This window comes from Scleropages formosus, chromosome 1 (genome assembly GCF_900964775.1).
Source record: "Scleropages formosus chromosome 1, fSclFor1.1, whole genome shotgun sequence".
NCBI classification, from domain to species: domain Eukaryota; kingdom Metazoa; phylum Chordata; class Actinopteri; order Osteoglossiformes; family Osteoglossidae; genus Scleropages; species Scleropages formosus.
The window spans coordinates 387,497-400,916 of record NC_041806.1 but is presented as its reverse complement, the minus strand read 5'-3'; the positions used below and the strand labels follow the sequence as shown (position 1 = coordinate 400,916).

General features: G+C 48.5%; 1 protein-coding gene across 1 annotated transcript; it reads right to left on the bottom strand.

Annotated features, from left to right (window-relative positions):
• Nucleotides 1-3,619: 3,619 nt before the first annotated feature.
• On the bottom strand, nt 3,620-8,044 carry sid4 (secreted immunoglobulin domain 4). Its single transcript, XM_018727958.2, has 8 exons — nt 7,937-8,044; nt 6,533-6,679; nt 6,054-6,188; nt 5,471-5,652; nt 5,183-5,378; nt 4,759-4,938; nt 4,225-4,485; nt 3,620-3,890 (listed from the first exon to the last, which is right to left on the bottom strand). Coding segments are annotated over exons 1-8 (1,152 nt in total). The 5' UTR covers nt 7,986-8,044; the 3' UTR covers nt 3,620-3,888.
• Nucleotides 8,045-13,420: the final 5,376 nt, after the last annotated feature.

Sequence of the window (13,420 nt, the reverse complement as noted above, 5' to 3'; positions counted from 1 at the left end):
CTAAGGCTAAAACAGAGACTTGTGAAAGTTCTGACTATACACAGTAACCTTACTGTCAGTGAGATGTGCTGTGCCGTGTGTACATGATGTGGTGGAATAAATTCCCTCTGGCCCTCACAGCTGCTGAACCCCACTGGACATTCAAGAAGAGTATCAGAAACCATCTCTTTGGTTCCACTTCTCTCTTGATCCACTAACTGCTCCAAAAATTTTCATCGCTGCATTTGTCACAATCATCTTTGTGTCAGCTGGTGACACCAAGGACGACGGTATTGGAAGAGAGACCACACGTCACCAGTCGTGTACCTATGTGTACTGTGTAACTCCTCATCTGCATTTCCCTTGAGTCAGAGTTGTGCATCACTTTACAGAAATGTGCCTGCTAAATGAATAAATGTCATAAAAATATGTCATTTCCATGTCATGTGGAAGAGATACACAACATATTTCATAGAAACAATGAACTTCTTTACACCACAATGTAACGTAGTTGCAGCAGGAACAGAGAGAAGATGTTCAGATACATCAATGACCAAGAGCGACAGCAATGGCTCTGAGTGAGAGAAGACAAAGGTTGAACTTATATTTAGTGTTTCTAGAGGCTCTACAGAAGAGCAGGAACCGTGTGTGTGTGTGTGTGTGTGTGTGTGTGTGTGTGTGTGTGTGTGTGTGTGTGTGTGTGTGAGAGTGTCTGGAGAAACTTTCGTGGAACTGCTAGAAGGAAACAAACATATTGTTTGTGTTCACAGCACAGCACCGCAGCCGTGTCGCCTTTCCTTTGGTGGGTCCCACATGGGACAGAAGCCCTTGGGTTTGGTACGTCAGACCGCGCGTCAGCTGTGGTTCCAGGGTTAGGGGTAGGGCTGCTCCAGGAGTTCCGTCAGGCTGTGCTGCCCACTTCAGCGCCACCCGAGAGCCATCTGTGGGCTTTACAGACAGAACAGAAGAGCAAAGGGGGCCATCGGCGAGGCTGCGACTGAGCCGAGAGAAGTCCGGCAGAAGATCCGTCCTCCCAGGTTGCCCTCTCACACACTTCTGCTCCCTGATCCTGAGAACTGTGTGGGTGGACGGTCGAACCCTGTGTCCAAGTGTGTGCCGCTGCCGGTTTAGGCAGAAACACGCGGTGAAGAGTCAAAAGAGCATTAAGACACTTTTTCAGAGCTAAAGCTTCATTCTCCAGCGATGACGAGCTTCACCGAGCAGAAGCACAGCAGGAGCTCTATGATGTCGGCCTGGATGAGCTAGAAGTGCAGCACAGCCTCCTTCAGTAGACCGTAGCGGGGGAGTTAACCCGGACATCTGCAGGCTGCTGCTGGCAGGACCCCGGTTTTCGAACCCGAAACCCACAGACAACAATGTGATGGGGGTGTCACTGTATTTCTGCTGCTTGGTGTGTAAAGACTGTGAAGTGGAGCAACTGAATAAGATGTGCTGTGGTGTTGTGGAGTTCATGGGCTTCTCAGTACATCTACTGTGTTCACTGAGCTCACACCTTCCTCTAAGGCAGCTTGGAACGTGGCCTTTATACACTCATCTACTGATTTACCCGTTTCTACAGCAGGGCAATTTTTACTGTGTCAATTCAGCGTAAGTACCTCGTTCAAGGGTACTACAGCAAGAGGTGGGATTCCAGCTCCAGTCCTTGAAATTGCAAGACAACAGCTCCAACCACTACGCCACCTGCTGCCCCACCATCCTTAATAGCGCAGAAGAGTCCAAATATGTAGGTTTCGGTACCACAGAGTGGTCAGAGTAAATTACAGCAGTGCTGGCTAGTAAATGTAAAGATGCTGTTTTCAGACACTGCCCCTTGATGTGGGCTCGGCTGATGATTGGGCTGCTGCTAAATATTGCTGTCGTCTCGCAGGACCAGTTAAATGAGTGGTTTTCATGGGTAAGTAAACAGAGGCAAGTAGATGTGTGTAAAATTGCCTTTACATGTTGTTTTGTGTCGTCTTAAAATAGATGTGTTGCTGAAATTGTTTAGATTATATTAATCATAGGACAAAAAAGGAAGAGATTTTCTGGAAGTTTCCTGAAACCCGCTTTCTGGAACATGACTAAGGGAACTGTCACATGAATTTAGATGTGGACTTTGAGCCGATGAACCTCGGCCAGGAAAGAGGTGTTCAACACAACCGGATCCCCGATAAAGGACAATAGCCAAAGGTCCGTCATAACCCACAGGCACAGTACCACTAGTGACCAGAGGGGCGCCACTTTGCTCCACTAGTCCAGATACCTGTTCACAATTTGGTAATCAGTCACATATAAGAAGAGCAAACAATTGAGGTGAGACTGAGGATTCTTAATTGGTGCTCTAGTGTTATTTCTTTGTGTACGTTAGGGTTAGGGTTACGGTGGCACGGCAGGTTTGGCCAGTGCCTGTTGTGTGGCAGGTGAGGGGTTTGAGTCCTGCTTGGGGTGCCTTGTGATGGACTGGTGTCCTGTTCTGGGTGTGTCCCTTCCCCTTGTGTCCTGTGTTGCTGGTTAGGCTCCGGTTCGCCACAACCCCACTTGAGATCAGCAGTTGTAGACAATGGTTGGTTGTTCCATAGGTGTTTATGTTCCAGTCCCAAGTGCCCATCCTGCCACTTGTTCTCTTGTCCTGGTCCAGTATTCCAGTCTGGTATTTCATCATACCTCCGTGTCCAAGTGCCACTCACAGTTCTGTGTTTCGCTTTTCACCGTTGTGAGAATACACTTCGTGTCTCTGTTTCACCTCTGTGCTGTACTTCCCACTTTGCGTTGTGAACTTACTGTATAAACACACTCTGCACGTCAGGTCATTATACTTCATGTCCAGGTTGGACGTTAGAGCAACAAGCGTCCGTGTCGGGTACACGTCCAGACGCAACAAGGTCAAGATCGTTGGTAAACCAATCAGCTGATTCCCACTTCCACCTTTCTTTGTGTTACCTGTTTACAGTGTTGCCTTGGTGACAAAGTGTTCACACCAAATACGCCAAACTGGGTGATCAGTTCAACATCCAACTTGCACTTGATATGGAATAAATAATGACTTGTTTTGATGTTTTGTCCCCTCAGAACCCCAGGACTCCATTCTAGTTCACTTCAGCGGATTCGTAGAGCGCTCACGCTAGTGTGTTCGCGCCACAGTGCTCGAGATGAGATCTCTGAAGGACACGGGCTCAGAATCGCTTCAGTCAGTGTACAGGACAGTTAGCTCTGTAAGCCCAGGGGTGGGTATGGAGCATGACTCCTTCAGTGAAATGTGCAGCTGTGCAGTTTATCGTCAAGAAAAACAAAATCCATGGATGCCGCATCGGAAAAGAGTGAGATGTTTGAATGGCTAAAATGTGATGTGGTTCAAACCACTGCACCTCAGCTGTTTGTGAAAAATATTACTGAGGGCCTACTAGGGGATGAATGTGGAACATGAATATGGCAGATTGATGGAAACTCAGTAATACAGTCAACTGTTCAATGTAAATGAAAAAGAATGACAGATTTCATAGTTTCCATCCAAATAATACAAAGCATCAGCGATGACTCATCAGCAAATACCCATTAGCCACATTTCATTCACAAGGACTTCTTTATGTCTCAATGCGTTCATTCTCAAGAACTGTGGGATTAGGGAATTGTTTAGACCTTGCTGTGTCAAGTTAAACTCTTTTATTTGGTGCTCCATACAGATTTGAGAAGAACAGAATCTGCAGGGAATGAAGGAAAGGAGCAGAGATGTTGAGTCTTCGTTTGGTTGCTATTGGTGAGGTTTTCACGAGCAAAGCATTGCATGTCGCACGATGCATGAGCTCGGAGCCACTGGTCCAGGCTGACTGGGCCATTCTGGTTTAAGAGCAACACTGGAGAGGTTAGAGGCGCATAGGTTTGGTCTTCAGGGGGGCTTCATCTTGGGTGAACCTCTGCAGAGGAAGCGAGGGAGATGACTGCACCATACTTTGGTTTAATTTTCACCTCTGGACTCCTCTCACTGTCCCCGTATTTACGAGCCCTGGTCTCGCTCCATAGTGCGCATGTTAGCTCTTCACCTAAACCCCTTTAACTAATTAACAAATCAGTTAATAGAGTCACATCTTGTTCACTGACCAAATGCATGAACATGAGTGAAAGCACAAGTATTTCATTGTTTGAATGGCTAAGAGTAACTCATTATTGCGGTATTAACGAAGATAACAAGTGAGAATATCTGAAGTGTCACCAGCTCGGATGAACGTGAGGCGGAGAGCGAAGGCTTACAGCGCACGGTGACTTTGGCCACGGCTTCGCTGGTGCCATGTCTGTTGGAGGCCACACACTTGTAGGTTCCGGCATCGGCCGCCTTAGCCTGGCTGATCAGCAGGATGCTGTCATGAGTCTCTGCCCTTCTTGGGATGGTGCCTCCCACCTTGGACCACTGCAGATGCACGGGTGGGGTCCCATGGACCAGGCACTGCAGACGAATGGACTCCCCTGCCCGCACACGCAGCTGCTCAGGTAGGCACGTTGTGTAGGGACGTGCTGTACCAGGGTAAAGGAAGACAGTTACCTCTAAGCTTGGGAAGAGGCTGCAAAGGGACTTGAGGCAGCTCCAGAGTTAGTGCTGCTTCCTTAGTCCATGACTACTGACCACTGTACTGACCGGAACTACTGTGGTTCCACAGAATCACATGATCAGGCTGATTGCCACTACCTCGCCTTGAGCGCTTCACTATCACTAGACGTGTCTTCTAACGTGGCACGAGCTCCTGAAGTTCCGAATACTCACTGTCTTAGCTTTAGAATATCACTCACTTTCCACCTCCACCTGGGCTGTTGCTTCGATGAAGCCCACATCGTTGGTGGCGTTGCAGATGTACTGGCCCGAGTCCTGGCGACCCACATTCTGCAAAGTCAGGCTTCCTCCTTGGATCTTGTGCAGCCAGGGCAGGGGGGCGCGCAGCTTGGACCAGGATATGGTTGGAGTGGGGAACCCTGGAGGGACGATGGAGAAACTGGTAACTCATAGAGTTTCTGAAAACGATCCAGTGTTTCTCGACTGAACCTTTAGGACTGTTCTGCATGATGTGAAACCACATCCACAGTGTCATGGAATGGTGCTGCTGGAACCTCATGGTGTGGTGACATAGCTGAGGTGCCGTGGGACGCTATTATATGTCTGTTGGGTGTGTATGGGGAACTGGAGCATGTGTGTTTTTGTGAGAACGGAATGTGTTACCGCTGACTTCACAGTGGAGGGTCACAGTTTGCCCCTCTACCGCCACCGTCTCGGCCGGGGAAACGGAGGCTTCTGGAAGTGTGGCCCCCTGGACTCCACCCTCTACTCTCAGCTCCACCTTCGACTCTGAGGTTCCTTCACTGTTCTGGGCCCTGCATATGTAGACACCGGCATCTTCTGATCGTGCCGAGACCACCTAAGCAGTAGGGGAGGTGTAAAGGTACTTCAGTGTTCCTTGTGGACATCCTAGGCTCAGCTGATTGGTGAACTCAAGATGTTCTCAACTACCTGCATCACAGTGGCGGCATCTGTAGATGTTGTCGTGCTCAGCACTGTCTCGCGATTGCGGTCCACACGGAGCCAGCTGGCAGATGGGCGGGGCCTTCCCGTTACGTGACACTCCACACTGACCTGTTCACCCGCCTGCACTTGCACTGGACCGCTAGGGGTCACCCGGACTTTGGGGGGCTCTGGGGAGACCAGCAGATCCATACTATTAGGGTGCTGCATCAGGAAGAAGCAGCAATGACCCCAGTGCCAACAAGTGTCACCGTAGAGTCTGGACATCACAATGGCCCACTGAAGAAATGTGGAAGAACTAAGCGAGCGCTGGATATCAGCACGGATGAATGATCGCAGTCCATCAAGCAAACCAGACTGAACTAACTGACCCCTTCGGAGAGCCTGCATGTCAGCAAGGCCTCTTGCCCAACCAAGAGAAAGTGACTGAGTCCCGTGGAGCGACAGGGTATCGGTGCGATTCATTCGAACCAGACAGAACTAACAGAGCAGAGGGAGGGAGTGAACTGGACCGTGGTCCATTCAGCTAACCAGACAGCCCTGCGTATCGACAGCGTGTGTCTGTACTTACGCCTCACGTTCAGCGTCGCTACGCTCTGGGCTCTACCCTGCGCGCTGGTGGCCAGACAGCGGTAGGTGCCCTGGTTGCCAGGCCGAGTGCTGGTGAAGGTGATGACGGAACCATCTGGTCCGATTTTCACGTTGTCTGTAAGAGGAGAAATGTTGAAACCCCGGAGGCACTTCCTCACACCTTGTAGAAAAGCTCAGGAAAACAGACTCGGAACTCGGATGGCAGTCGGGTGTAAGCGCTGCCCACAGTAACTGAAATGCCCCAAGGAAAGAGCGGTGTTTCGTGAATTTCAGTTCTCATATTACGCAGCTGACACCCCTGCTGTGCGCTTATCTCCAGTCAGAGGAATTTCCCACAAATATTAACATGTTTCAGAAATGGGCTTTGCGTTGAATCGATCTACTATTGACAGTGCTCTTTTCACAGCTTGAGACATGAGGACGAGCAGGTGGTTGACCATCCAGGTTCCTGAGGCTCACCTGACAAGGGCTGGTTGTTGGTTCTCTTCCACTCCAGCTGCACAGGTTGCACCCCTCCTTGGACCCGGCAGCGGAAGCTGACAGTCTCACCCTGTCGAACTGAGGCGCTGCGGGGCTCGATGGTCACCACCGGGGCCTGCTGTGCACCTGGGGACAACGAGGGTTGTGGACGTGTTCCTCACTGCGCACTCTACACAATGATGTGATCACAGGCCAAGCGGAGTATCAGAGCTCACCCTAAACTGGACCTTCTGGTGGCCAATGATGTCCTTGAAGCAGAGAAATTTGGCCAAAGGAACTTGTTGCGTTTTAGTGAAACACCAATTTTAACCTTGAAGAAAGGATGTGTCTAGAAGGCCCCCCTCCTGTCTGCTTGAATGTTGATCTCTCCCCCCCCCTTCTCACTCCTGAGAGTCATTTAAGTGGTGCAGTGAGAAGCACTGGTGCCTCATAGTGCCTGAGCCACGATGTGGGGCCTAAGTTCAAGTCTGATCCAGGGTGTGTGGAATTTGCATGCTTACTCCACGCTTGCAACCCAAAGAAATCCGCAGAAGAAGGTGAAGGTAAATAAACTCTGTACCCTCCCCTGTCATGGAACCCATGCAAATGTCTGCTGTGAGGTGAATTTCGACCACTGGCATTGACCCTTTGAACCATTTAACACATCACATCCCTCTTGACTAGGACACTTGAACAATACCAAGTTATGGCATATCTGCTACTGTATAAAGATAAAATTACGCACACGTGAGTTTGGATTTCACGACCCTGTGGTTCACCACGGAACTGAGACCTTCATATCCCCTGAAGCATCGGCAGTGTTTGTTCTGGGCGAGAGAGACCGAAGCAGCGGGAGTTTGTGTCCCTTGGGACCCCAGTTCTGTCCTGCCAGTAACCATCACAGCGACTCGGTACAGTGCTCAGTGGACACACTGGGCCCTGAACCTGCAGAGCTTTTGTGTTCCAGGTGTCTCAGAAAACCAAACTCGATGGGCTCTCGGGAGCTTCACGTCACACACAGTGAGTTTTGAAAGAGAAAGAAAAGAGGAGGCCAAAGAGAAAGAGCTTTGACTGCAGCTGGATTCAGGAAAATGATCCCGATGGGTGACAATGTGCATGTTAAAAAAAAAAAAAAACTGTAGCATACAGGTTAATTAATTGTACACTATCTGCTCCAGAAACGCACTTTTCCACGTTTCCATTCACGTAAAGGTAGGGCGAATAAGACTTTAATGGTTAAAAACAGGTACCATTATGGACAGATGAAACAGTGACTTGTTGTGAAGTTAGAGGTCTCTCTCACACACACACACACACACACACACACACACACACACACACATATACACACACATATACACGCACAGAGACTGACCATGGGTTTAGAACCAGGTGTCCGCTTACCTGCAGAGAGCAGGGTGCAGAGGAGAAGGGCTGCGCAGTAGAAGGCCATGACGACACACACGCAGCTCACACACTCTCTCCTCAACACGGTCTCTGATCCCTTCAGCCAGACAGTGAACCAAATAGTATGATGTCAGCAGTCAGTCAATCATTGTCGAGGAGGTGACAGCGGTCAGGGGCAGTGACACAGCACTCTGTTTACTGTCTCCACCACATTTTTACCCGTTATCTATGGGCATATACCACTGTTTCTGCTGCTTTAACTGACTTATATATGCAAAACGCTAAACTCTACCTGAAATATGAGATTTGGTGTCTTTCACCGTGGTCACTGACTGTGCATTTTCAAATAAACTGAAGTGGTGGCTACTCAGAACCTCCATCCAGGGACTAGATGTTCAAACAGTCCAATCTCATAAGGGTAAACGGAACAAAGTTCAGAGTTTCAGTTCTGAAAAGGGAAACGTGCAGATGTGCCACCCGCAAAGCAGCTTGGGTCAAGACCCTGCTGGGGTGAGAGGTCCCTGCCAAGCATGCGAAGAGGCCATGGACATGTCTTGTTCAAGGTTCTGGAAGAGTTCAGGTGAAAGGTGGAGCTGATCAGATGAGATCTGAAGCTGCATTGGATGGAATGATGCAGGTAAAGGGTGGCACTATGTAATTTAGCGAGGGTATAATGGCAGCCTGCTGTTGTAGTGCTAATCGAGGTGCCGCAACCATCATTGCTCCTCCGTCAAGATACTGAGCAATAAAAACTAGTGGAATTTTAAGTGGATTCTGTTAGCGACAAAGTGAGTGTGTTCAAAGGCCACTGATGACAGCTTTTGACCGAGCTGACTTCTCCTGATTGTCACACGATCATCTTTGGCTCACCCCCCCTCATCAATCACCAGCTAAGCGATCAATGGAGCTACGTGACGCAGTACTTCCTCATATGTGCTGACTAACGCCCTGAACAGAGAGTTTTGGAGCGGAAGGGCCCTCTAGTGGCAGTGATACTTGGAGAGAAGTCCGGTCAGTGACCTCTTTTCCGCTTCCACTGATCTGGTGTCCAGAAGGTAGGCAGAGGAGACCAATCAAAGATTTTACTTTCACTTATTTATTTGCCCATCACAGCTTGAATAGGCAGGTAGTCAGATAGACAAAGAGCATTTAAAGTTCACACAGTGACAGGGAGGAGAATTCTATCGGTACCTGTCTGGTACCTCTGTTGCACGTGTCATCATTTGTGCTTCCAGTGAAAAGTTCTGGCCTCATTTGGTCCAACATCCATTTGTGTGTTTTCCTAGCTTTCCTTTCTGCGGTGTCCTTCGAAGTGTCCCCCAGCATCCCAGGCCAAATGCATCTGTGTTTTTCAGCTTTGTCTTCGTGTGACAATACCCATTGTCCAAACAGTTCAACTCATTGTTCTTGCGTAAACATCAGCACATTTTAGGACCTTCTCCAGATGTTCCACTGCAGCTCTTCTAAGCACTGGTCTTGTACACATCTTCTGAGCTCTGCATCCCTTGCTGTTTATTGTTGATGCCAAGTCTCTTGCAGTTATCATTATAGTGTGGAGTTTCTCCACTCAGGAGCACTGAGTGAATCCTCCCTGAAAGGCCTTTGGTTCACACAGCTTTGGTTCACATAGCTTTGCTGGGGGGTTGGAACTGAGCGAGAAGTGAATACATACACAGTGAGAGGAATATCTTTCTCACGGCACACAGAGATGCTGTCCAAACTTTGGAGAGATGGCTTTAGATGAGTCTGTAACACGCCGGGGCGGGTTGAGGGGGGGGCAGAGCCTGGGATGGAACAACAGCACCCAAATCTAATCAAAACCTCTATTTCTTCCCTCGGTCGGACCAGTGAGAGGGAGAGAGCACGTGAGAAACTGACGCCGGAGAGGACGCCGAGACGTCAGAGAGCACAAGCCTGCACGCACCCCTGACCCCGACCACGAATAAAACCTCTCAAGCACTCCACATCATCGTCTTGATCCCTTATTGTTACAGAGTCTTTAGTACCTTCTTTAGTCAAATGTTTATCATTTAAACATGTTTTTAAATACCATTATTGTTCTTTGCACTGGGATGATCATTTCTCATTGTTATTTTCTGACAGGGGCAAATCTTTTTTTTACATAGTTGAATTCAGCTTCTGAACTTTGTATCAATCTTATTATTTGGGATGTTTGAACCTGCCCTTTTCATTACTGGTGCTTAATTTTTGTATACTTTCACAATATACATAGTGATTGGCTCTACATTTACATTTATTCATTTAGCAGACACTTCTCCAAAGCAACGTACATCTCATAGAACAATACAAAAAGTGCATTACATCAACAGGAGAGATCTGGGTGCAGACACGTGAATCTTAAGTACTGAGTCTGGTACTGAGTGCCACATTGTGCAGTTGGGTCCTGGATTTTCTCACCAACAGGCCCCAGCATGTGCATTGGTAGAAATACCTCCTCCCTACTGACCCTCAACACTGGCACTCCACAGGGAAGCGTCCTGAGCCCGGTGCTGTATTCCTTGTTCACTCATGACTGTGTGGCCAGGCACAGCTCCAAAACTATCATATGGTTTGCTGACGATGCCACCATTGTGGGTCTGATCACCAAAAATGATGAGACGGCTTACAGAGAAGAGGTGAGGCTCCTGGCAGAGTGGTGCCAGGACAACAACCTGTCTCTCAATGTCAGTAAAACTAAGGAGCTGGTGATTGACTTCAGGAGACGGTTCGTGCAGCCATCTATGTAGGAGGGGACATTGTAGAGAGGGTCAACAGTTTCAGATTCCTAGGGGTCACCCTCACTGGAAAACTCAAATGGACTGAGCACACAGCATCAACCATCAAAAAGGCCCATCAATTTCTCCACTTCCTCAGGCGTCTGAAGAAAGCCCGGATGTCCACTACAGTCCTCACCAGTTTCTACAGGTGTGCTGTGGAGTCCGTCCTCACAGGGTATATTACATCCTGGGGTGGCAGCTGCTCCATACAGGACAAGAAAGCCCTACAGAGGGTGGTCCAGGAAATCATCGGAACACAGCTACCAGCAGTTGAGGACACCTACACCACACGCAGCCTCAGAAAGACAAAGCGAATCATGGAGGATCACAGTCACCCTGCATGGGCACTTTTCTCTTTTCTGCTGTCTGGAAAGTGGCTCAGGTCTATTCGAACCCCCACTGCTAGGTACAGGAACAGCTTTTACCCTATTGCTGTAAGAGTGTTCAATACTCCCTAATGTGCTACCTTTTGCAACTACAATTTGCACTGATCCCTCCGAGCACATCACTTTCATTGTCACTTGTAATTATTTTGGCTATTTATTGTTATTGGCATGGGGGGCGCAGTGGCGCAGTGGGTTGGACCAGGTCCTGCTCTCTGGTGGGTCTGGGGTTCGAGTCCCGCTTGGGGTGCCTTGTGGCGGACCGGCGTCCCGTCCTGGGTGTGTCCCCTCCCCCTCCGGCCTTACGCCCTATGTTGCCGGGTAGGCTCCGGTTCCCCGCGACCCCGTATGGGACAAGCGGTTCAGAAAATGTGTGTGTGTGTTATTGGCATTATTTATAGTCTTTATGTGTGTAGTTCTATGGGGAGTGCGGTGGCGCAGTGGGTTGGACCACAGTCCTGCTCTCCGGTGGGTCTGGGGTTCGAGTCCCGCTTGGGGTGCCTTGTGACGGACTGGCGTCCCGTCCTGGGTGTGTCCCCTCCCCTTCTGGCCTTACGCCCTGTGTTACCGGGTAGGCTCCGGTTCCCCGCGACCCCGTATGGGACAAGCGGTTCAGAAAATGTGTGTGTGTGTTATTGGCATTATTTATAGTCTTTATGTGTGTAGTTCTATCTATTGTGCTCTCTGTAGTGTGTGGAGAAGCACTCAAGCAAGAATTTCACAGTACTTTGTACATGGTACTTGCACTTATGACAATAAACCTTGAACTTGAGCACAATCTCTGAATGTCATATCTTCACAGTAAAGGCTGAAACTAACTCTCTTGAGAGTTATTTTTCTTGATTTTGGGTTTATTAAAGGAGAGAAGCTGTGCTGAAAACAGAGCTGTATGTCCTTCGCAGCCTTCCAGCATGAATTCACTGGGGTTGGTGTCACGCCGGAGTCTCCTGCTGGGTACAGTAAAGGGGTCCAGACAAAACCCCCAAGGACAAAACCACCCTGGGACAATGCTCACAGTAAAGGGCTATATACTGTGGTATCTGTAAAACTATCTTCCAAAGGCTTCTCAAGTTGGCGATACAACATCAGGAGACATGTTGTTGTGTATTGTGCAGTATTTATCACCATTTCAGTTGTCTTGAAGCCATTCGGACATAAAACAGGCTATGACCTATGCGGAACAAAGTTTAAGGTAAGTAGGTACTAGGTGACCCGTCCTAGGCTAGAGCCTCCAGGCCGATGGCGGTAGTCGGCTAATTGTACTACAGTGACAGTATGGTAACAGACAGAGTTTGTTGCAAGAATTTGTGGCGTTATTGTGCCCTCCCCGGTACCTCTCAACTGCCCTTTTTCACTCGTTTCTGTAAACGGAGCGATGAAAACTGAAAGTGTTCTGAGCGCAGTTTCCTTCCGCATTTTCGCGCTTCAACTTGAGTTGAGACCACTTACTTTTACACGTTCAAATACTGACTCCTACACTAATGCACAACGTTGAATCTGATGCAGTTTTAGATATATATAAAATAAATAATATAACGTATATCGCAGTGAGTATCGCCGACGAATGTAGGAGCAGTTAGGGCTGAGGCGAAAACATTGACTGACTGAAAGAAAGAAAGAAGAGCCTCCAGGATTTACCTCAGAAAAGAGAAGTGCTCGTTTTCACGGCGCACTGCCGTCGTTTCGTGTACCTTCGGACTAGCAAAGTGAGAAACGCAGCTCGCACTAATAGACTAATATTTCATCTTATAATTGCTTATAAAAGGAAACGCGGTAGGTGCACATTGGAGGAGCCGAAGACGACGTGTCCACAGACTGTACAGTCACTCAGTACCACAGTGAGTAAACGCTGCGATGGAGCTGCAGGAGGAGGAGGAGGAGGCGAGCGCGCGCCGCGAACACGCCGGTACGCTTGACTTTACTTTTTATTCGTGATTTTGAATTGACTGTCGTTATTATTATTTTCTCGTTGTTCTTGTACTTTTCTCTTCCGCGGCTGCTGGAAATACACTGATACTCACTGTGATGTGGAAAGCACTTTTCTGCTAATAATTGTCCAGCGTTCGCACTAGCCTAGCACAAGCTCACTCATTTGCTCTTCGGAATGTCCCATTTGTACAGGTGTAAAATTGTATTTACCTCAGTCACTGCATATTTACTTATGCTAACTAAACCATTTAGAGGTTGCCGTCCTTGAAAAGTGCAACAGAAAGACATGATGACATTTACTAAATCACGTACATGATTCACTGAGCAGACACTTGTGACAGTGGCTCATGATGACGTCGATGACATGTTCATGTGTAAACGTGTAAATGTTT

What these genes read in the sequence shown, in the direction of transcription:
- sid4 (XM_018727958.2), bottom strand. Translation starts at nt 7,985, where the DNA reads ATGGCCTTCTACTGCGCAGCCCTTCTCCTCTGCACCCTGCTCTCTGCA. An exon ending in AGCGACGCTGAACGTGAGGC is followed by an intron (nt 5,653 to 6,053) that starts GTAAGTACAGAC and finishes TGGTCTCCCCAG; the next exon opens with AGCCCCCCAAAGTCCGGGTG. An exon ending in CCTCCACTGTGAAGTCAGCG is followed by an intron (nt 4,939 to 5,182) that starts GTAACACATTCC and finishes TCGTCCCTCCAG; the next exon opens with GGTTCCCCACTCCAACCATA.